Raw genomic sequence first — 25325 nt, forward strand, 5'->3', positions numbered from 1 at the left:
TAAGACTGCTGTTCATCCCATAAGGATCCTCCTCCTCAACTTCTTCCAGTCCTTTCCCGACTTAACCACAGGGATCCCCAGCTTCTGTCAATTGGTTGGGTGTAAGTATCTACATCTGACTTGTTAAGCTGCCTTTTGGGGCATATACGCAAATGATGCTGCACTATGCCACAGTTGCACTTATTACATTATGTTAATAGCAACCTTATTTTTGAAAGCCAGAAGCTGGAAACAACACAGATGTCCCACAACAGAAAAATTAATACAGAAAATATCGTTCATTTTCACAATGCAATACTACTTAGTTATTAAAAATGAGGACATCATGCATTTTGCAGGCAAATGGATTTAACTAAATTATTTTTAAAAATTTGTTTTTAGAGTAAAATCTTAATTGCCATTATCTTTTATTAATGAAAACACATAATTACCATTTACAGAAGAAGAAAACAATAATTCACTAATTGAACATGATAAACAACTATAATTTCAAATAAATAACAATAAAATAGCATGAAAATTGAAATGGACATACTGTTGACAGTTATCAACATTCTAAAAAGCCATTTATTGTTTTTAAACCTCTTAAAAATCTGTACAGCCAACTACATTGCGATCCTTTTCAAAAATAATTAAACTAGTAAGACCATCAGATTTTTATTTACACTTCTTGGAACACATTATAACAAGTAATTTATTTATAAGACACAGAAAAATAGCTTCAAGTAATTGTGGGATTGTTGCTGTAATAAAACATAATTATCTCCTGGGTATTGCTGGTGTTCCTGAATGAAATGTTACTCTTTCAGAAGCCATGATAAATAAAATATCTCCCCTGTTGTTTTGCTTCTTTTTAAGTGTGTGTCTTCTATTAAATTACAAGGTTAAACAATATGAAATTAGGAAGCAATTATTTCTATATCCCAAATGCATTTGTAAGTAATTCTCATGAGAGGCATTATTATGGTGATTTCACAATAACATTGGATTTGGGGGTCATGAAAAGCTGAAACCATCTTTCCCTATCTTCCATTTATTTCTGTACATTCACAGTGTGGAGATGAAACTCTTTCAGCACTCCAGTCCTATTTGTCACAAAGAATAAATATTTGGCATTGTAGGTTAATGCCACATGCTTATAATGTGTCACATATGGTTTATACGTTCTCGTTTGTTACACGGAATCATTCGTTGAACAAATCTGCACTGCACATTAACAACAAAGGACTAAAGTTAAGGTCAACCACATTTATACAATATTTTCAGGCCAAATATAGTATCATCTCTTGCTCTGAAAATGTGTTTTTCACTTGAAAATTTTTTTTCTCTTTGGAAAATCAGAAGTTTTTAAATGAATTTTTAATGCCCAGTTCATTCACTCAAAAATAAACATGCTTTTCAATAGTACGATTAACTGCATTAATTTCTAAATAATCTATTAAGGCTTAGAGTCACTGAGAAAAATATCTTACATTCATTATTTTACTGACTGTGTCTTTGACATCTTTATTTCTCAGACTGTAGATCAAGAGGTTTAGTATGGGGATCACAACTGTGTAAAACAAAGAAGCCTCTTTGATGGTGTGCCTGGATTTCTTGGAGTTGGGCACAGAGTAGAGAAATAATATGGTTCCATGGAAGATGGTGATGGCTGTCATGTGGGTCTCACAGGTAGAGAAGACTTTGCAGTGTCCACTAGATGAATGCATTTTCAGGGCAGTGACAATAATGAACAAATGCGATGTAAGAATGATGAGCAGTGTGCTTACCTCACTGACAGTGGCAACAATAAAAAGCAGTAACTGGGTAAGATGAGAATCCGAGCAAGAGAGGGCTATTAGGGACGCCAGTTCACAGAAGAAGTGATTGATTGTGCTGAAACCCCGGAAATATAAATTTAAGGCAGAACAGGTGAGTGTCAAGGAGCACAACACCCCCCCATGCATATGATCCAAGCACCAGCAGTGCACAGAGCCTCTGTGACATGACTACTGTCAACAGCAGGGGGTTACAGACAGCCACAAAGTGGTCATAGGCCATCACAGCAAATAGAATTAGTTCAGTCACTACAAATGTGCAAAAGAAAAAGAACTGCATTATACATCCTAAAAATGAAATGGTCCTGTCGTCTACAATAAGGTTCACCAGCATCTTGGGAGCAATGATGGAGGAATAGCAGAAATCTGCAAAGGAGAGGTGGCTGAGGAAAGCACATGGGAGTGTGCAGTTTGGGGTTAATCTTGGTGATCATAATCATCCCCAGGTTCCCCACCACTCTGAAGCTGTAGATTGCCAGAAACAAGAAGAGGGGAACCTGCAGTTCTGGGTAATCTGAGAAGCCCAAGAGAGCGAATGTGACTTCAGAAGTTAGATTTATGTCTGTCAGAATCATGATGCTATCTGGTGAGATCTGAAAATTGATTTTGAAAATAAAATAGGGAAAAAAGTTCACACATAAAGCATGCCTAAATATCAATAAGCCTAAAGATGAAACAACATACATAACTTATGTGATATCGAAATACTGTAATATCAAAACAGACTAACCAGAGATTCAGAAATTAAATTGCCAGTATATTATGAGTGATTTCGTAGCTCTAGTCATTTTCTTAAATAAGCTTAAATGTGATTTTAAATCACTTGTGCAATACAGTAATTAACTAAAGAAACAGATAAAACCATGATCAAACATGAAGCAATCAAATTGTACTGAAGTTTCAAGCTTTCTCTTAAAAATTGGTCAAGTGAAATAATTTATTTTTATGGTACTGGAATTTCCAATGAAACATAGAAGAACAGAAAGCATCATCTTTGAAAACTACCTTATACTAATATTTGTACATGCTGTGATATTGCAAAAAATCTACATCATTTGCAATCACAGCAATATTAATATTATAGAAATTGACTAAGGATCTTATCTATTAAATTCAACTTTTCACTTGCTTTTAAAGTAAAATAAGTTATATTTTATGCTGCCTTTTTCTGCCTATGAGCAGAGTAAAGTTTAGCAAAACTTCTTCAGTAGGGAAAAAAAAATCTCCCAAAACTCCTATGCTTTCATGTTCAGTTAAATGGTCATTAGCATAACATAATGTTATTTCCACATGTGAAATAATAAAATTCAGTTTTCACAATCAATTATCTTAACTGTTTTAGTTAATTTTTATAGCATCTCTTCTTGTTATATTTAAATTAAATCTTTAAGATGTAAACTATGGCATTTATTGAATGTGAAGATTGCTTCAAAGATATTCTGAATATATTTACTGAATTAAACACAAAGAGTAAAAATCAGGAAATGCTCTTATCTAGAAATAATAATTCACAAACAGTGAGAATGGTATGTCTTTTTATGAATTTCCTTCTTATCCCTGTAAGACATCTCAAATATTCATTCAACTCAATATTCATATGAAGAGAATGAAAGCATGTTAAGGTCTTTCTTCATTTTGTTTTTCCAGAAGGTATTCATTATTCATTGTGATTCAACAATTGAAATGTCTATCTGAACTGCAAACTAGTCCAAATTTTCACTTACATAAGAGATATATGTTGAAAACACTCATGATTTATCTTTTTCCAAATACATGTTCACAACCAAACAAGGTTCTTTCAACATAACTTTTAAAAGAGTAGACCTTATGTTTCCTGAATTTGAGATGCAAATGCTGTTAGTATTTCAAATGTTCTAAATTATGATTTCTCTTGAAATATTGACACAAAGCTGTGGTGTTCTACATAGCTCACAGGGAAAATATTACCAATATTTTTTCAGTCCTGTGTACAAACCTCTTGGTAATAAGTGCAGTCTCCTCTTTCCTCTATAGAAAGAACTTATCTGAAGGAGTTGCTAATTCCATTATTATGCTTACTGCCTCTCCCCCCAGCATTATAGTCTAGAAATAATTGTTTGTGTTATTCTCTAGAGACTTTAGAACAAGCAATTAACATCAAATAATATTTATGATAAAATTTTAATTTCATGGAAAACTTGAATGAATGCTACAGCATCTTTGCAAGTATTTCCTGTGAGTTTTAGCTTTTTTAATGTTATCTGCAACTCTATTTTATTTATTTATTTATTTATTTATTTAATTTATTTATTTGTTCACTTTACAACCTAATATCTGCCTTTTCCCTCCTCCCAGTACCCCTTTAAGTAAGTCCCCCAGTTAGCCTTAGAAAAGGAAACCCACCACTGAGTATCAACCCCCCATTTCCCCCATTCTTCATTCCACTCCCATTCACTCCCAACCTCAACCCTCCATATCAAGTTGCTCGGGGGCTAAGTACATCCTTTTCGACTAATTCCAGAAAAACGCTGTCCATTTTGTGATCCACAGACAGACAAGTAGGCCACAGACTGAGGGTGGTCCTAGTTCCAGTTTTGGGGGAACCTGCATGTAGACCCAGAAGGTTATCTGCTGCATACGTGCAAGGGGGCCTAGTTCCACCTGTGCTCACTTTTTGGTTGGCGATTCAGTCTCTAGCAGGCCCCAAGGGTCCAGGTTAGTCTGACTCTATTTTCAATCCTCAGTTCCTTAATGCCTATTCTTACATCTTTTTGATTAGTGGAAATACATGACATGAACTTTATTTTTACTTACTTCAAAATTATTCTTGAATTTCCACATCTCTGGACTTTATAGCATTAAACTATTGCTTTCTTATTCATATCGAAGTAGAGAAGTGATTGCATCTTACCTCACATCTACTAGCCACTTAAGCTGTGTATAAGCCAAAGGTATTAGATGAAAATATATTTCATTATATTTATTTTTGCTTGCACTATATGAAGCACAAAACCTAGGCCTTTAGTGTAGGATTAGCAGGCCTTTGGTGTAGTAATGAACAAGAATGTCTTATTTCAGCTATAAAAATCCAGGGTAAGATAATTGAAAATATAAAAACATGTGCTAATTTCCTGCAGTATTTTTTGAAATAATTTTTGTTATTTAAATCCCATATTTAATTTATCCTAATATTTATTTTAACCAGTTTTACCAATAAATACAAAATATCCATATTTATTGGAGATATGTAATAAAAGAAGCTATAAAAATTACTATGTCATTCTTTAGAGAGTAAAATTGTATTTTTTGTTTCTGAATATAAATATCTGTGTGTTCCTATCCTGAGAAATCAAAATTCAATAAATGAAGAACCATGAGGATAAGAAATATAATGAATATTAACACAGAGGATACTGAATGAAGAGGTAAATTGCATAAAAGTTAAAATTCAAAGTCAAAACAACAACTTTTGCTTTCTTGAACTTAATTCAACTGTTTTCTAACATTAGATAGCAGAATAAATGTTTTACTTTAACAAGTAAATATAAGGAAGAAACTGATATCAATTGTCTTGGATTGGAGAAGTGAAACATGAATCAAAATGCATGAAGAAGCATGAGCTTGGTATCTGTAATAGTGACAAAACAATACTTTATTAAGATCAAATGCATATGCAAAAACCTAACAGAGACTGGAGATGTACTTAGAGTTGAGGTTCATGTTAAGTCTCACTATAGTGATGAAAGAGTAGGAAGAAGTCAGTGATAAGTCATAAATGCAGACACCAAAAAGGCAAGCCAGTGATCGAAAAGGACAATACAGAGAAATACAAAGATAAAATCTACAAAGGATTATAAATAAGATGGATTGAAAGCTCCTTGAGTATAACATGCAATTAATATTTCCTGGATTCTAGTGAATAGATGTTATTTTGACATTCATTTTTAACATTATTAAATGAAGTTCTAAGTCAACACAGTGATTCAAATACCAAATATTAAATAAAACATAGAAAACCTCAATTTATATACTATATAAACTAGATTATAAACTATAGATACTTGTGTATAAACTGTTTGACAAAATGTTCTTATCAGGAAGTCAAACTTAAGTGAATCATATATTCCATAAATTATGCTATAATAAAGGTCTATAATCATAAAAAGATGCTTGTACTACATCATAACTCACATCATATACCAGCAAGATTTTGCTGAAAGGACCCTGATATAGTTATTTCTTGTGAGGCTATGCCATTGCCTGGACAAATACAGAAGTGGATTCCCACAGTCATCTATAGGATAGAAAACAGGGTCCTCAATGGAGGAGCTAGAGAAATTACCCAAGGAGCTGAAGGGGTCTGCAACCTTATAGGTGGGGCAACAATATGAACTAACCAGTACCCCCCAGAGTTTGTGTCTCTAACTGCATGTAGCAGAAGATGGCCTAGTCGGCCATCATTGGGAAGAGAGGCCCCTCGGTCTTGAAAAATTTATATGCCCCATACAGGGGAACACCAGGGCCAAGAAGTAGGAGTGAGTGGGTAGGGGAGCAGAGCTGGGGGATGGTATAGGGATCATCGGGGTAGCATTTGAAATGTAAATGAAGAAAATATCTAATAAAATAAATTAAAAAAACTACAAAATGAGGAACAACATGTATGTACAACCTTTAAAATTTCTCAATTGTAATTTTGCACATATAGAAAACACAGGGATATGTGAATACTAAGACTCAGTAATATGCATCCTTTTGAAATAGCCATACTTTTCAATGCTCTGTATTAGGCTCACCTATTTGCCTATATATGGATCTTCACTATGAAACCCTACGTTTTGCTAAAAAAAAAAAAAAATGTATTAAAGAATTCTTTTTAGAGCCTAACGTTTTTCTAAGAGCCTCTTTCACATCTTTATTCCTCAGACTGTAGATCAGGGGGTTCAGCATGGGAATGACCACAGTATAGAAAACTGTAGTCACTTTATCAACATCTAGACTGTTACCAGAGTTGGGCTGACAATAAATAAAAAGGATCGTTCCATGGAAGACCATGATGACTGTGAGATGGGAGGCACAGGTAGAAAAGGCTTTGCGTCTCCCCTCTGCAGAGTGCATCTTCAGGATGGTGATGAGGATAAACAAATAGGAGGTGAAGATGATCACAATAGTGAGAATCTCATTGAAATTGACAATGATGAACAGGAAAAACTCATTTGTACTAACATTAGAGCAAGCAAGACTTAAGAGAGGAGGCAGATCACAAAAGAAGTGGTTAATCACATTTGATTTAAATGATGGGATCTCAAGGGCTAAGCATAGGTGAATTAGAGAACACACTGATGCATAGAGGTAGCAACAGGACACCATTACAAGACGGAGCTTTGGGGACATGATGACAGTGTACAATAGTGGGTTACAAATGGCCACAAAGCGGTCATAGGCCATTACAGCCAATAGGAAGACTTCAGTGATAGCAAAAGTACAAAATAAATAAAATTGTAGCATGCATTCCAGGTAAGAAATAACTTTATCCTTCTTGATAATATCAGTGAACATCTTTGGCACAATGATGGAAGCATAGCAGAAATCCACAAATGACAGGTGGCTGAGGAAAAAGTACATAGGCGTATGAAGCTGAGAGCTGACTTGAATCAGCACAGTCATGCCCAGGTTTGCTATGACTGTCACTCCATAAATGACAAGAAACACCAGAAAGAGAAAGATTGCCAGCTCTGGGACATCAGAAAAACCAAGAAGAATGAACTCTGTCATAAAGGTACAGTTTACCTCCTCCATGTCTGCCTCATGGCCGATTAGCCAATTTGACCTTACTACTTCTGCAAAGAGAAAGGGGGGGGGGGGATATTAGAGATTTCTATTAACTGCAGAAAAAATATTGAATTAATGTTAAGGAAACAGAATTATGAAAATTTCAAAATATTGGGTAGTTCAGATTGATACAAAAAAATATCAAATCTCAGTAAACTCTCATACATGTAAATATAAGCAACATCTAAATTAAGCATATCTCAGAGGTAGTTGGTATAATTTTGTTTGAAACACACTGAGTGCTATAATTTGATATATTATGAGATTTACTGTAATCAGCAAACTTTATTAAAACTATGACCTGGCAGTTTGTGGTTTATTTTGTCTGGGTCATTTACACAGTTGTACTACTGTCACTCACCCTAATAATATGAAATTTAGAGCAAATTACCTACAATTACATGTTGTAGCACTATAAAAACGTCATCTGAAGATAGGGCCTTGGAAAGGTCCTAAAATTTCAATAATATTAAAAAGAAAAAGTAAAATTCAGAAAACCCAATGATAAATCCATAACACTTTTCATTCCTTATTAAACTACTTGTTTCATTTCAGGCAAGCTCCAAAATGAGTCAGATATCTGAGTCAATTTTTGAGAAAATGAATGGGAAAATATATTTAAAATCTTATTAAGACAATCAATAAAAATTAAAACCTAAATTATTCTAAATTAAAGATAAGAGGTCCAGTGTTTCATAAAAATCTATCCATATTGAAAATAATTGAAAACAATTTACAAAATTGTATTAGAATATTTCTTAGGGCATTAATAAAAAAGTTGTCAAAAGGAACCATCATTAAATTATGGCTCATCATTATATAAGTTGGAAAATTAGAATGTTCTTTTCAAATTATATCTTAGATATGAGTAATTCCCAAAACTTAGAGCATGTAAAAACATAAATCTGGTTTTCCATAATAACATATATAAAATATATGATAAATATAATGCATGATATTTTATACTTGACTAAATTATAATATATATACATATTTATGTATATATTCATATATTATAATTGATTAAATTAAGAAAGAATAAATTAAAACCTCTCTCAGATTTGTTTAAATAATTTGTTGGACAAAGTGGCTGAAGTAAAATGTCATGACAGTGTAAACATAATCCTATAGTGGAGTTTTTTATTCCCTGACTTTCTGAAATAAAATGCATTTTTATTACTTCAAATAAAACTGAGGAAAACAGAAATAAAAACCAAAGGAGTGTAGAATTTTTTCCATCTTGAACTAACATGTATACTCTTGACTTCATCATCTTTGTCAAGAAGAAAGAATACGAGGGAGGGAGGGAGAGAGAGAGAGAGAGAGAGAAAGCAAGAGAGAGAGAGAGAGAGAGAGAGAGAGAGAGAGAGAGAGAGAGAAACAGAGAAAAAAGAAGGCAAACAAGAAGGAAAGTAGTAAGGAAGGGGGAAGAGGACGGAGGAAGGAAGGAAAAGAAAGAAAGAAAGAAAGAAAGAAAGAAAGAAAGAAAGAAAGAAAGGAGGGAGGGAGGGAGGGAGGAAGGAAGGAAGGAAGGAAGGAAGGAAGGAAGGAAGGAAGGAAGGAAGGAAGGACAGAAGTGGAGAAACCAACAAACACATTAAAGTAAAAAGTTAAAAGCCCACAAAGCATTAACCCTATACCAAGAAATATAAGCAACTGAATAAAGCTGGAAGCACAAGATGTTCTCTTCCCCAACAGAGTTCAACAATTGGTTGTATGATCGTAATGGTCAGCCTTGAAAACATAGATACATGTACTACATATATGAACAGGTAATATTCAGGAATGTAAATATATAGATTTATACATATATGCATACAATAACCGTGATACAGAGGCTAGGGAAGGAGAGCTGGCTGTGGTATATGAGAGGTTTTAAAGGAAGAAAAGGAAAAGAGGAAATGTTGCAATTAAATTACAATAACCCCCCAAATAGCAAAATAATTAAAAAAAAAGACTTTCCTTAAATCTTTTTCTAAGTCATACAAAAAGAAAAATAAATAAAGAAAAGAAAGAACAGTAAAATGGAAAGAAAGGACAATGAAAAGAAAATGTTAGAAAATTTTGGTCACACTGACAAATCTTAGAAGTCAGGTTTGCATTGTTCTATAGTGATAACATTGAAATTACTTTTTGATAAATTCAAAGAAAATTGAATGCAAAATCCTTATTTCTGTTCACAAGCAGGAACTGACTGCCTGACTACTTCATAAAAACTATTCAACCCTCTGAATTGGTTATGTATGGCAAATGGAAGCTCATACTCGGTCAAGAAGTAAGTTGGTACAAGAGAGGAAAGAGGGAACAAGAGTATCACGCACATAAAAAAAACATATAAATACACACACACACACACACAAACACACACACACACAAACAAACACACACACAAACAGAGGAGAAAGAAAAAAAGAAAGAGACACAGAAACAGATGGAAGATGGAAAGAGAGACGGAATGAAAAGTATGTTACATCTTTATTTAGTCTCAAATTTTCATAATGTTTGATATTAGAAAGGAAATATTTTCATTTGTTATCAGCTGTCATTCCTGAAAACACTAAGAAACTTTTTGATGCCAAAGTAAATTTAAGAGTTCTCACATTCAATCTCCATTAGACTAAAGAAAATTTAAATGTATTTAAAAATAGATTTACCTGATAAAATATACCCATTTCCAATTTTCAGTACTTAGAGCCTTATGCTTACGAACAAACCTGACACATGCAGTCATCAGGACTGCAGAATTTAAACATTTCTCATAGAAAGAGAGTTTATGACTGGAAATTAAACTTTAGGGAAAAGGATCCCTTGTGTAATGCAAAGACTTATTTCTGCACCATAACGAAGTTAAAAAACTGAAGGAGAGATGTGTTTCCTGGCGAGCTAAAAGTATTCTCTGTGGAATATCAGCAGAAATTTGTTTATAAGCCACCAAGATGTAAGGAACTGTTGCACAACCTTATTAATAAAGTTAAATAATATAAAGTGTGTGAAAATACAGCATTTGTACTGCAGTCTACCATTATGAAGATTAAATAATATCTTTAGTGACAGATATTTTCAAATACAGTTTTAAAATAATGAGCCATTCTTATGTCCAAGTACATTAAGCCTTCAGATAAGCCCTGTTTCCTAGATGAGAATTTCCTTGAGAATTTCTGGAAACCTTATCAAAATGGTCTAAAAGTTTTACTTCTTTTTTATATTTTCTTTCATTTATGAATAATACATATTTTAACTTTTATCCCCCACCCTTCATGGACTGTCTGTCCCCCTCCTTTGCCTCTGTGAAGGTGGGACTGCTGTGGATATCCAACCATCCTAGTACACCAAGTCTTTGCAGGCTCATCTTCTCCACTGAGCACAGACAAGGCAGACATGGAGACTGAACTACATGTCTGTTACGTGTGTACCAGGGGCTTTGTTCCAGCCAGTGTATGCTCTTTGCTTGGTGTCTCAGTCTCTTAGAGCTCCCAGGAATCAAAGTTAGTTGACTATGTTGGTCTTCCTATTGGGTTCCTATCCCTTCAGGGCTTTCAAAACCTTCCCCCACTTTCATAGGAGTCCTACTTTTATTTGGCTGTGGTAATCTGCATCTCTTTTAGTCAGCTACTGGGTAGAGAACTTCTCAGAGGACAGTCATGATAAACTCCTATCTACAAATGTGAGAGTTTCATTAATAGTGTCAGGGATTGTTGTTTGCCTGAAGCATGGGTCTCAAGTTGGGCTAGGTATTGGTTGTCCATTCCTTCACTCTTTGATTGTCTCTGCATTTCTCTTAGACAAGTCAAATTTGGGGTTGAAAAATCTTTCGATGTGTTGATATCCTTATTCCTCCACTGGATATCATTCCTTGCTCCAGGGGGTAACTTCTTTAGATTTCATGTCCCCACTGTTAAGCATTTTGGCTAACATCACCTGCATTGACTCTTGGAGTCTTCCCCACCCCAGGTCTCTGAGGATTCACAAACATAAACCCCTGACAGCTGCAGATTGCCATTTATTCCCCTGACCCTCTGAGACTCTCTCCTCTTCCCCTCTACTTCTGATCTTCCCCCTAATTGCCCCCCTTCCCCTGTCTTACCCAGTTCTCTCCCTCCCTCTACTTCTTATTTTTATTTTATTCGCCATTTTTACTAAGATTCCAGCATGCTCACTAGGACCTTCCTCTGTGTTTATTTTGGTCTGTGGGATATATCTTGGATATTATATATTTTATAGTTAATATCATCTTATCAGTGAGCACATACCATGCATGTTTCTTAGGTCTGGGCTACCCCACTCAGGATATTTTCTAGTTCCTTCTCTTTGCCTGCAAATTTCACATTGTCCTTGCTATTAATATCTGAATAGTATCCCACTGTGTACATGAAGTATCTTATTTGTTTCCAGTTTCTAGCTATTTGGAATAAACCTGCTATGAACATAGTAGAGAACCTACCCTTGGGGTATGGTGGAGTATCCTTTGGGTTTATACTTAGGAGTCATATGGCTGGGTCTTTAGGTACAACTATTTCCAATTTTGTGATAAAGCAACATATTGATTGCCAGACAGTTTCCTGAATAGAACACCAATGACTGAGACTTTAAGATAAACAATTGATAAATGAAACCTCGTGAAACTGAAAAACTTCTGTAAGGCAAAGGACACTGTACCAAAGCCATGTCCATCAATGTTAATTTAATATGAAACCCTTCCTAAAACATGTTTGTAGGAGACTGTGGCAAGTTTCCCAAACTGTAATATGGTTAATTATCTTCAGGTATAAACTACTTCTGGTGATAGAAAGGGATTTCTTGAGTTATCAGCATTGCTCTCAGGAATATTTTAAATTTTAGCTCAATAAACTATACTGTGACTACTACTATTTAATTTGAAAATATTCATTTGATGATTAGTCATGAATGAGAAATCCAGAAACACAATTAAATGAATTGTCTATATCAAATCATTATAAATTTGAGAAGAAACTTGAATGGAACAATAGTTATTTTCTCTGTCTTTGAGTTTACAAAATTTCAGAAGTATGTATATAATACATATTTGAAAGCATGAATCATACATAAAGTTGAGGGGTATACCCCAAGAGTATTTCATTTCTTACATCTTGTTCACAGGGTGATTGAGATTCTTTTCTCTAAAAGATGTGTACTGACTTCTAGTGTTTTTCTGTATAAATATTTTATATAGTGATATTCAATTTTCATGCATAATGTTTTGCTTTGTTTTCATTTAACCTTTTTTAAAAAATTATTTAATCTTTTTTGTATACTCCAGATTTTATCCCCCTCCTGGTCCACCCTCTGACTGTTCTATATCCCATATCCCCACAGGCCCCCACGCCTCAGTCTCCATGAAGATGTCCCCACCACTTCAATCTACTAAACCACCAGACCTCCCCACTCCATGGGGCTTCCAGTTTATTGAGGGTTAGGTAAATCATATTGCTAATCATTATTAAAAAGCATTAATATCCTATAGAAGTAGGATCATAGTGCTTGCACACATCTTATTAAAAGTAGTAGAAAATAGTAATAATAACATTACATTTTACTTTTAAACCTTTTAAAATTTTTCCAAGTCTTCCAATTTCCGGTTTATGTATCAGTAACTATCATCTCACATATGGCAGCATAAGTTGATTTTATGAGTTGGAACAGTATTACAGACAAAATATTTCTTTTTTAATTTTAATTTTTTTTAATCTTTTTTGTTTTTACACTCCAGATTTTATCCCCCTCCAGGTCCACCCTCTAACTGTTCCACATCCCATACCACCACCACCCCCAGTCTCCACAAGGATGTCCCCTTCCTGCAACCCCCCACCCTAATCTCTGGGGCCTCCCATTCCCTGGGGCCTCCAGTCTCTTGAGGGTAAGATGAATCTTCTCTCATTGAACTAAGACCAGGCATTCCTTTATATGTGTTGGGGCCTAATATCCACTAGTGTATGGTGCTTGGTTGGTGGAGCAGTGTCTGAGAGATCCCGGGGTCCAGGTTAATTGAGCTTGCTGGTCCTCTTACAGCATCACCCTCCTCCTTAGCTTCTTCCAGCTTTTCCTTAATTCAACCACAGGGATCTACATTTTCCTGTCTACTAGTTGGGTGTAAATATATGTATCTGACTCTTTCGACTTCTTGTTGTTTCTTTCAGAGGGCAGTCATGATAGGCCCCATTTTGTGAGCACTCCATAGCCTCAATAACAGTGTAAGGCCTTGGAGCCTCCTCTTGAACTAAATCCAACTTTGGGCCTGTCACTAGACCTCCTTTTTCTCTGTCTCTTCTCCATTTTTGGCCCTTCAGTTCTTTCAGACAGGAACAAATATGGGTAAGAGTTTTTGTGGAATAGCAACTCTACCCCTCACTTGATGCCCATCTTTCTACTGGAGGTAGACTATACAAGTTCCTGCTTCCCAGTGTAGGGGATTTCATCTAAGGTTTCTTCCTTTGAATCCTGAGAGTCTCTCACCTCTCAGGTCTCTGGAACATTCTGGAGGCCACCCCCACCTCTTAATTACCTAGGTTGCCTGTTTCTCTTCTTTCTTCTGACTCTTAGGGCTTTCGCTCACCCAATACCTGATCATGTTACCTTTTTCCCCTCTCTGCCCTCTTTCCCACCCAGTTCCCTCTCTTCTTCCTTACCTACTCCTATGATTGCTTTCTTCTCCCTCCCAAGTGGGATTGAGGCATCCTCACTTGGGCCCTTTGACTTGTTAACCTTTTTGAGTTCTATGGAATATATCCTGGGTATTCTCTACATTTTTTGTTGTTGTTGTTGTTGGCTAATATCCACTTATTAGTGAACACATACCATGCATGTCCTTTTGGGTTTGAGTTACCTCACTCAGAATGACATTTTCTAGTTCCACCCATTTGCCTGAAAAACTCAGCAAGTGTTCATTTTTAATAGCTGGGCAGTATTCTAATACTTAAATGAACCACATTTTTGTATCCATTATTTTTATTGTGGGACATCTAGGTTGTTTCCAGCTTCTGGCTATCACAAACAAGGCAGCTATGAATGTAGTAGAACACATGCCCCTATGGCATAGTGAGGCATCTTTTTTCTGGCCAATCACATGCATTGTAAGTATCCTTTTAAGCCAATACAAAAGAATATCAATATACATATAAATGTCCAATCCACCTTACTGGTGAGTCTCTTATGCTTCTCTTCCATCTGCTCTAAGGTGTTCAAATACACTTTTGCATTTTTCAGCATACTCAGATCATTTGCTTCATGAAGGTTAATTTTGTTTACTCAGGATATTATAAAGTCAATTAATTTATGACTTATGGATAAAGCAATAGCTTTATCATGTAATTTATCCATGGAGGACTTTCTTTAGCTATATCATGAAGAATAGATTACACTTTTCTTCACATGCATTTTATGACTGTGATCAAGTATCAAATGAACTAAGAGCTATGATAGAGAAATAACTTTAAAGCTGTGCACTCAAACATTAGGGAAAGAACAGTATAATCTTGCTGTAGTACAAACAGGTAAAATGTCTCTCCTGAATTCTGCACTCAAAGCACAAAAGAAGCTAAGTCATCCAGGCGTGGTGGCACATGCCTTTAATCCCAGCACTTGGGAGGCAGAGGCAGAGGCAGAGGCAGAGGAATTTCTGAGTTTGAGGCCAGCCTGGTCTACAGAGTGAGAGCCAGGACTATACAAAGAAACCCTTTCTAGAAAAACCAATAATAATAATAATAATAATAAAAAAATAAAATAAAAAGTCAAATATGGTTTGCTCAGAAATTTTTCAATTCTTGGGTAATGATGGTGTTTACAATGCCTACTATGAGCATTTCCCATGGGCTTTCCACAAGACCATGGAAAATTAAATCAATGATAGTTCTTAAAGTCAATATTTATTATGTAACTATGCACAATAGGTAAAATAGTGAAGCATTTGAGGTGTTCAACCACAGAGGAATGAGTAAAGACAATGTGTTAAACAGTGGAATTCATGAAGATCATTTGTAAGAAAACATATATAATCATATTTAGATAATTCAGTATAAGAAAGAAAAATATTGTATATTTTCTGTCACATATGGTCCCTAGAGTAGACAGGTTAATGGAAAAAACTTTTTAAAAGTCAATGAATGAAATAATATTGACAAAGAAAAATTAGAATCAAGATAGTAACCTGCCTTCCCTAAGCACAGCTCATTTCTGTTCTAACTTTGTAAATACAAAGGGAGAAATGACTATCAACAAAAAATACCTTATAAACTGAACTTTTATATAAAACTAAAAACAATTGTGGTTAAGAAACATGGAAACTTTGGAAATGAAATATATTGCATCATTTTAATAATATGTGAATTCTACAAGGAGCCATAGATATCCTATGGAGAATAAGATACCATTTCAAACCCACTAACGAGGTATTATGCTCCAGTGGATATTCTAAAATCCATGATCACACAGATGGCGCTGAATAATCTTGATGAATCACAAAAAGAGCAAAACAAACATACAAAAAAAACTCAAAATATTTCTAAACTTGAGAATGAGGCATGGAGGGAGATGGGAGCATAAAGGATGAGGGAGTCAGGAAATGGATTGACAGTAATGAGAGAGCACATATATGACATTGTCAAAGTACAACTCTAATTAAATATACATGTGTTTATATAAACATAGAGCATGAATAGAGTACTTCATCAGTATCTGAGAGAGCTCAGAATATCTGTCTTCAGTGACAGTTCTCAAAGATGCTGAAAACAAAGAATTTTTTCAAGGAATTCAAAGCTTTTTAATGTATACTTTCTACTTTGTAGAGGAGCTTTTTAGATAGCTAAGTACTTAGGACAGTTTTCTGGTGTTCCAGAGGACATAAATTGAATTTGAAGGCCTCAGATCTGGTGAGTTGTAGGAGATGAAGCTCTAGCTCCAGAAGATCCAAGACTCTTCTACCCTCTGTGGGCTCTGCACTCATGTGAGGAGATCACATATTGTATTTTCATACCATACAATTAAAATATAATATTCATGAATAAATATTACTCAAATATTTTCTTAAGTGATTCTATATTATCCAATATTTCTAAGATATAAATGCTATAGAAACATTACAAGAGGGAAAATAAAGTAGGTTAGGAGCATGGAATAGCAAAATAGATTAAATTCTGAGCAAATATATGTGATACTGTCACTCTGAACATGCATGTATGTTAGTGTCAAAATTTTTATTATAACTTATAGACATTCTATTTGAAATGAATAATAATGTCCATTGTGGATACAGAAATAAAATTAGAAACTTTGCAAAATCCTTCTTCTTAGATTTGGGAATAACTTACACAAAAAGAAATGGATTTGTCTTGGAAGAGTGTGAATCATAAATGACCAATTAAAATCAAATGATGAAATTAATTTGAAAATCTGAAATCTTTTTCATGCTATGCTTTTATATTTAGGAGTCACAATACTTAACAGAAAAAAAAATAGGATTCATTCAAAACTGTAATGAACCTTACTATATATTCTATCCAAACTTTCTTTCATCTATTAATCTCTCTTCCAGTATCGACTTGATTTTGCATCCTGAAAAATACAGTGTTCACTGGGAATATATCTTAGAATTCACAACTTTCCTGAGAGCACCTTTGACATCCTTGTTTCTCAGGCTGTAGATCAAAGGGTTCAGCATGGGAATCACTACAGTGTAGAACACTGTGGCCACTTTGTCAGCATCCCCACTGTTGTCTGAAGTAGAAGAACAATAAATGGAAAGGATCGTCCCATGGAAGACAATGATGACTGTGAGGTGGGAGGCACAGGTGGAAAATGCTTTGCGCCTCCCCTCTACAGAGCGCATCCTCAGGATGGTGATGAGGATGAACAAGTAGGAGGTGAAGATAACCACAATACTAAAGCTCTCATTGAAGGTGGCTACAACAAACAGCAGCACTTTATTAACAGTGACATCAGAGCAAGCAAGACTCAAGAGAGGAGGCAGATCACAGAAGAAGTGATTGATCACATTTGACTTAAATGATGGGATCTCAAGGGCTAAGTACAAATGAATCAGAGAACACACTGATGCACACAGGTAGCATCCAGACACCAGTATCATACGGAGATCTGAGGACATGATAGCCATATATAGTAGTGGGTTACAGATGGCTACAAAGCGGTCATAGGCCATCACAGTCAGCAGGAAGATTTCAGAGATCACACATGTGCAAAACAGGTAGAATTGGGCCATACATGCCAGGAATGATATGGCTTTGTCCTTATTGAAGATGCTAGCCAGCATTTTAGGCACAATAATGGAGGAGTAACAGAAATCCACAAAGGACAGATGGCTGAGAAAAAAGTACATAGGGGTGTGAAGTTGAGAGCTGACCTGAATCAGTGCAGTCATTCCCAGGTTGGCCAGGGCAGTGACTCCATAAATGAGAAGAAAAAGCAAAGAGAGAAAACCACTCAGCTCAGGGACATCTGAAAATCCCAGGAGGATGAACTGTGCCACAGTGCTGCAGTTTTCTTCATCCATCTGCCACCTATATGTGTTGCCTGGGAAGATAACTGCATTATTTTTTTTATTTTATAATTTAAAATGCAGCTTAGACTCTATTAATATATAATTGTGATAAATATACCTGTAGAGATACAAGAAAATGTTCACGTAAAATTTAGCATTGATTAAAACATTCATAATAGAAGTAATTAAACCCATGGTTCAATTCAGAAATCACAGCAGAATTAAAATCGCTGCATTGTACTAAATTGTTTCAATTGGTTTCATCAGAATTGCAAACATGTACTTAAATCACACACAAACAACATAAAGTATTTTCCATTTAGTTACTTCACTGATCTCTTAAAGTCTAAATTCATTTATCCAGAAATCTCCTTGGTCATTATTCTAAATATTAGGTACCTAGGAAATGATTTATAAGTTTGAAGGTAACCTTCTCTGAGTCTCTGGCGAAACATACACAACTAATGTTATGAGTCATTTAAAACTCATTGTTTTAAAGTGGAAGAGCAGGAATAATTTCTATATTATTTACCTCTGTGAAATAACCACACTCATATAGAAGAATTTCAACCCAGTTACATGACTGCTCTCACAAGACATAGAAAGAAAGAGAGAGGAGAATAAGGAGGCTGTTTTACCAGAGCAGTTTTACAGAAACAAGTGCAGGTGAAGACAAAATGAACAAAACAATGGCAAAGAGCCAGAAATTTAGAACAGATTGCCAAGGTTAGTGCAAGGGAAGCAGAGAAATTCAGTGAGAATCAGCTCGGAGAGGAGTTGTGAACCAGAACAGTGGGGTTGAGCCAGCAGAGAGAATTCAGAAGTAGAATGTGTTAAGTTATTCAACACTAAGTCTTTGAGATGAGAGTTACCTCAGGTGATGTACAAACTGATATGATTGATTTTGTATTTAATTCTATCCATAGTTCAGAGAAGAAATACTCTTGAGTAATACTTTCAATTATATATCCATAGTTCTTCAGCTTCTTAATAAACATGCTTTCTAAAAAAAATATGTTGCTTTAAATTTCTTAGGGAAATTAATCAAAGATGTAGAAAAATATTACAACAATTGGCTGTTGATAATATTTAATGTTATGAGGTATTAAAATTTATAAATAAAGTGGAAAATTGAGGATGATTAGAAAAATTTTGTAATAGGTATAAAAACTGTAGTACTTAATAATCTATAGTTGTATAATTTAATGTACAAAATACAGGAAAAAAGTAAATAGAAGCTAAAACACACACATACACACACACACACACATATATTATACACATATACCACAATTTTTGCTTTTACCTTTAAAAATAATTTTATTCATATTATGATATACTTAAAATTATAAAATACTCAGATTCTAAAGCAAGTTTTCAGACTATTTCTGTGGAGGTACTTGGTATAATTTAGAAATTAGAAACTTAAAAATGTAGAGAGTCATTTATCTGCCTACTTGCCAAGACTCTTCATAGAAATAACCCTCAGGAATGATGCTGGGGTACCAAACAGAAATTTTGGGGAGAAAGAATGTAGAGATGACCACAAACAAGGTTTTCTCCATCTATCAACTGTTTTACAAAGACTTGAGGATGGATTAATTAACATGTATTATTACCAACTCATGCCATTGTTCTAATCTGAAAATGTTTATTCCTCAAATGCACATGAAAATGAGTAATTTGTCTTTCATTGTATTAAAAAAAACATAATTTTGGAAATACTTGACCAGGAATTATTATAAAAATATCTTGCTTATTATCTCCCAAGAATGGCTTCATTTTTTTACCTATAAATATGATGCAGAAGGATATTCATCAGCATGCAAGGACACTTTTTCCTGTCACAATAGGGAGGAAGTCCGCTGATACCTCATGGGAAGGCTGCTGATCTTACCAGTGTTCTAGCATTTCACACAAAATACATTACAATTACACAAAGTATGATTTAGACTAAAGTGTGCATGGGGTCACAGCTGGAAACCTGTATAAGAAGCATATATCTGGCGTCTTTTCTCAAAACTGAAAAAAATCCTCTCTCTTTTGCTTCAGCCCTGGTACATTTTTCTGTGTTCCTACATGAATAGTAATAAGGGTTGTTTACTGCTACTCTTAGTATTGTGGTGACTGCAAGCAAAATTTCCACACAGCTATACCAAATTAAATAGATGAACTTAGCACAAGCATGAACAAAATAATACATAGGAGCAAACATTCACTTCCTTTGGTTCAAATGGTTTCCCTCTCAGACCAATGACTACACAATGTCTTTCTGTAAATTAAACTAATAACATTTCCTGCTAGGATTATCCATTACCAAGGAAGGAATATATTATCCAATATGCATTCTCATAACATGTTATCTACTAATTCTTTATTATGAGTGTGACAATATTATCCCATAGATGAAATAATGAAAATTTGGACTCTCAGAAACTATTATTTCAGTATATCCCACCAAACAATGTAGTTAAGAATATCCAACCAACTCACAATTGAAACAAACATTATATACCTCCTTCTCCTGAAGATGCCACTGCAGAAAATGCCACAGTCTTTATGTGTCAGTATGAATCCCTACAGCCTATAATTCTAAACTTCTGAAAACAAGTACCAGTCTCTGTGGGACATCAATATGACAGCAAGAAAATATTCCCTCTTGAGATTAAATTATTGATGCAATGAGATACAAAATAGTATTCAACAGTATGAGTCACTGCATATTATTATAACATAATCTAATTTCTTGATGAACAATATATGCCATAACTAAGCATTACTTCTGTGTAATATGTGAATAAATTAGATAAGATCTGTTTACCTTATTTCAATAGTACACTCCAGACACACTAGAAAGTCTGAAGTCACCATAGAATTTACCCATACAAAAGGGAGATATGATAGTGAGTATATTGAGTCCTTCCTATATGCCAACCATAAACTAAAAATATTCATTGTCATGGTGCAACTTTATAAAACTGAATGAGGTTAGCATTTCTTCCCAAACTAAGATAAAAATATGAGACCTCTGTTAAAAGAAGTAATATTTATCTTTTAGGTTTGTAAGTCCATATGACAATGGACAGATGATAGCTGCCAAAAATTTGGTAGAATTGACACCATGTTTATTGAGGGAGACCATTGCACACTGTCTCTTCCTACATCTGGTATTTACCTAAGTATACAAGTTTGACTTCAAATATCTGTGCTCAGATTCTTTGTGTTGTTTATATATACCCTAAGGGGTTTAAAAATATATTAGAGTAATTTGAATCAAATGTCGCTTATTCTCAATAGTCTATGTATAATTGCCTAAAATTAGATTTTTTTAATTCTGAAGAAATTACCAAAGTGTCCTTCTATACATTGTACACTGATATATTTTTGCTCTTGTTTGTTATGCACACAAGATTTTATTTCTTTACACCTTCTCTAGTAACTACTACTATATCAAAACAAGAGCAAATGTCAAAAGTCTAAAGCATGAGGATTCCTGAATTTTTGCTATGATACCTGGCTGTTTTCTTTTTCCTCAAGATGACTCAAATTGTACATTCATTTTATATGAAATAATCATATATTATGCATAGCTTAGTTAGTAGAATATGTTAAAGTAAGTTGTAATGTTGTTCATGGACATAGGGTATTCTCCAATTTATTTTTAGTTGACATTAGTAATATTATTATACTATTTATGCCTATTGAAGGGCAGAGTCCCACAACAGTAAAATTGAAGAGCATCTATGAAGAGTAGCCCTGGGAGCCACATTGCACAGCATCCTAGCACATGTCTCACATAAATTTCTTTTGGCATCTCTACTTAACTTAGACTTAAAGACGTAAATGAGAAATGTATTTGGACTTGACTTATTCTTTATGGAAGGCTTTGTATTTCTTTTACAACAATTGCTATTATAACCTTACTATAAACATGTTACTTTATTATATGTTTATTATGGATTTTCTTTTTGATAGTGTTTTTTTTTTAGAATAGATGTGGATTTACTGAATAATGAGAACTTAATCTTTCAGACCTATTCTACCCACTCATTTCTGATTTCTGCATTATTAAACTCTTAGGTACAAAAATGTATAAATTTGTTTCAAGTAATGAACAAATGTTGATTCATTGTTAACTATATTCCAGATTGACTGAATATTCATGTGTTTTGGAAGTTTATTTAATCTTCCTTTCTTTTTTTTTTTCTCAGAAGCTTCTATGTATTTACAAACACACCGTTGTATATATATACATGTTAACAAAATACAGGGCATTCTAAAAATTAGATCCATTTTAAAACGTTATTCCATCAATACTTTTAAAAATTATTTCCCCATAATCTAAAGAATCTCCCTGCCCCACAAACTAATATGGTTTCTGTTTACATTTTTCCCTGTGAGAATTTCTTTCCCCTTGTTCTTTGATATTTTCCCCCAAAACCTCTTCGGGATTCCCTTCTAACAGGGGCCAAGTCTGGACTTTGGCCCTCTGGGTTGGGCTTCTGCCTGAAGCATCCCTCTTCTGCAGCTGGGTGTCCTCAGGAGTGTGGAGAGCCCTGAGCAATCGCCATTACAAGATGGCGCCGGCTTCCGGTGTGCCTAACAATTAAACAAGCAATGTGCGCAGGTGCAAGAGTGAATTCGCACCAAATCACTGCCCATCCCAGGGCGTAGCAATAGGCGATGAGGGAGCAACCAATCAGGTGCAGACACGCCACTCTAAGGTGTATATAAGCAGCACCCTTTCTGGGGCTTGGGGTTTTCCTCCTGATGTAGCAGTAAAGCTTTGCTGCAGAAGAATCCGGTTGTCCGAGTGTGTTTTTGCTGGCGAGACATTAGCTCGGGACACAGGAGTCTAGCTCCAACTGCTCTTTTTGGCCCCAAAATGTACAATAAATTTACTCTCCTGTCGTCTTGGTGTCTCCTCTTTGTGACAATTTCATAGGCTATTTTTGTTTTGTATTAGTGTGCGTAGTGATCATACAAGGCAGTAGGTTTGTTTATGCTTTTTCTAATTATGTTTTCTTTACTGATATTATTCCTTTAACCTTCTTTTTTGTACAATAGTCTACAAACACTTTTCGCCTTCTCTGTAATAACCCTCCTTCTACTTTCATTTAGGATATATTCTCTTAGCCTCATTTGATTCTGGTTCTGTCTATTTAAGATTGCTTTATCATGTCATAGTACCCCTTTATACATTTATGAAATACAAACTAAATTATAAATTTTAAAATTATAAATATTCAAATCCAGGACTTAAGTGAAGAGACACATCCAATGTTTGTACTTAAGACTTACTAATATCTCGGGCCGGGCGGTGGTGGCTCACGCCTTTAATCCCAGCACTCGGGAGGCAGAGGCAGGCAGATTTCTGAGTTCGAGGCCAACCTGGTCTACAGAGTGAGTTCCAGGACAACCAGGGCTATACAGAGAAACCCTGTCTCATAAAACCTAAAAAAAAAAAAAGCCTTACTAATATTTCCAATTTTATCTGCCTTCATAGAAAAATATAATTATATTTTTTACATTAAATGCAATTTTATTCTGTATAAATGCCATATAACTTGTATGTACTCATTCTCTATTGGAAATCTATGCTGATTTTGTTCCTTTTGTTGAGAGAAGTTCCTCAATAAATATGCATGTGCAAGTACATCTATTGTAGGATACTTTGTTGGGTATTTGCCTAGACATGGAGGGAATTTCAGAGCTTTGGAAGGAGAGGATTCTGTGTTCAGAATGTATTATACAAGAGAAAAATCTATTTTCAATTTTTAAAAATTTGAGTTGAATTTTGACACAAGAATACTTAGAAGGGTTTTATATTTCCTCTGTTTACTATTTTCTGTTCTGCTTGGATTATTGTTGGTTTATTTTGCTTCTTTCCGACTACTTTTTGAGTTTCTGGATTAACTATTTAGTTGTTGAGAGTTGAGAGAAGATAATATCTTATGCTTTCAGTTTCAAAATGACCAGTTAAAACCAAGCATATATGCTGTCTAGATGGCTAACTGGGTATATGCATCAACACACTGTTTAAAATATGAGTTTGAACCCACAAGACTCAGATAGAAATTAACTCTCAAAGTTTTTATTTATATAAATTGCCACACTCATGTAAAAACACACACAGAGAAAATACACACACACACACACACACACACACACCAGAAAACACATACACACCTGCATACACATGTGTGCATGCACATATATCTGCTCTGCATACACACCCCAAAGCATTTAGGCATGCGTGCACACACAAATACTCATACACACAGCTGCACCCACACGTGCGTGTGCACACACACACACACACACACACACAAACATGCAGCTGCATGTACATATACTCATATATGCAGCTGCATACATACACACCTGCATGCGCAAGTGTAAATGCAAAATAGGGGATTTAGCTCAGTGGGAGAGCACTTGTCTAGCAAGTGCAAGGCCCTGGGTTTGATGCTCAGCTCTGAAAAAGACTAAAGACAAAATAACAAGTATAAAAGCACACAAACACACACACACACACACACACACACACACACACCTACATGTACATGCATATCCAAATATGCACGTGCATGTGGACATATACACATAAATACACACTCACTCATGCAGCTGAATACACATAATCACGTGCATACCATACACATGTGCACATGTTCACAGTTCTGCATAGACACCCAAATATACATGTACTATTTTCTGTTCTGATTGGATTATTGTTGGTTTGTTTTGCTTCTTTCCTACTACTTTTTGAGTTTCTGTATTATCTATTTAGCACACATCTACTCACATATGCACCTGAATAGACATACACACTTGCATGCAAATGTGAACATGCAAACACACACCTGTGTACACATACGCAACTGCATACAGATATGCACAGGCACATACATAAATACACACACAAACAAAAATAAATGATGATAAACTATTTAAATATCAAAGTTCATTGTATTTCATACTTTGATAATTCTAGATACCAACATTCTTGTATCAAGTCCGTGCCTAAAATTCAGATTTCATTGGTGCTTGTTATAAAGTTGCTCTTTTTAATATTGTTATGAAATATTTTAGTTCACAGCAGTGATCATTTTAGCATGAGATAAAGTGCTCAATAATAATAGATACTTGGTTACTCCTAAAATTATGTGAAAACTAGTTCTTTTAAACTT

At 34.8% G+C, this 25325-nt stretch overlaps 3 protein-coding genes across 3 annotated transcripts; all 3 read right to left on the minus strand.

Moving 5' to 3' along the window:
- Positions 1-1451: 1451 nt before the first annotated feature.
- LOC110319371 (olfactory receptor 5D16-like) lies at positions 1452-2392 on the minus strand. The gene is given in 3 exon segments (XM_021194868.1): positions 1452-1937; positions 1939-2212; positions 2214-2392. Coding segments are annotated over 3 exon segments (939 nt in total).
- Positions 2393-6562: 4170 nt separating this feature from the next.
- On the minus strand, positions 6563-7620 carry LOC110319284 (olfactory receptor 5L1-like). Its single transcript, XM_021194761.1, has one exon. The coding sequence runs from the start codon at positions 7590-7592 to the stop codon at positions 6615-6617; it is 978 nt and encodes a 325-aa protein (XP_021050420.1). The 5' UTR covers positions 7593-7620; the 3' UTR covers positions 6563-6614.
- A 9585-nt stretch (positions 7621-17205) lies between these two features.
- On the minus strand, positions 17206-18144 carry LOC110319592 (olfactory receptor 5L1-like). Its single transcript, XM_021195083.1, has one exon. It carries the CDS (start codon positions 18142-18144, stop codon positions 17206-17208), a length of 939 nt encoding a protein of 312 aa, XP_021050742.1.
- Positions 18145-25325: the final 7181 nt, after the last annotated feature.

Source organism: Mus pahari, chromosome 3 (genome assembly GCF_900095145.1).
Source record: "Mus pahari chromosome 3, PAHARI_EIJ_v1.1, whole genome shotgun sequence".
NCBI lineage: Eukaryota > Metazoa > Chordata > Mammalia > Rodentia > Muridae > Mus > Mus pahari.

Bases quoted from the DNA above. Each gene is read 5' to 3' on its own strand.
- LOC110319592 (XM_021195083.1), bottom strand. From the start codon at position 18,144: ATGGATGAAGAAAACTGCAGCACTGTGGCACAGTTCATCCTCCTGGGA.
- LOC110319284 (XM_021194761.1), bottom strand. From the start codon at position 7,592: ATGGAGGAGGTAAACTGTACCTTTATGACAGAGTTCATTCTTCTTGGT.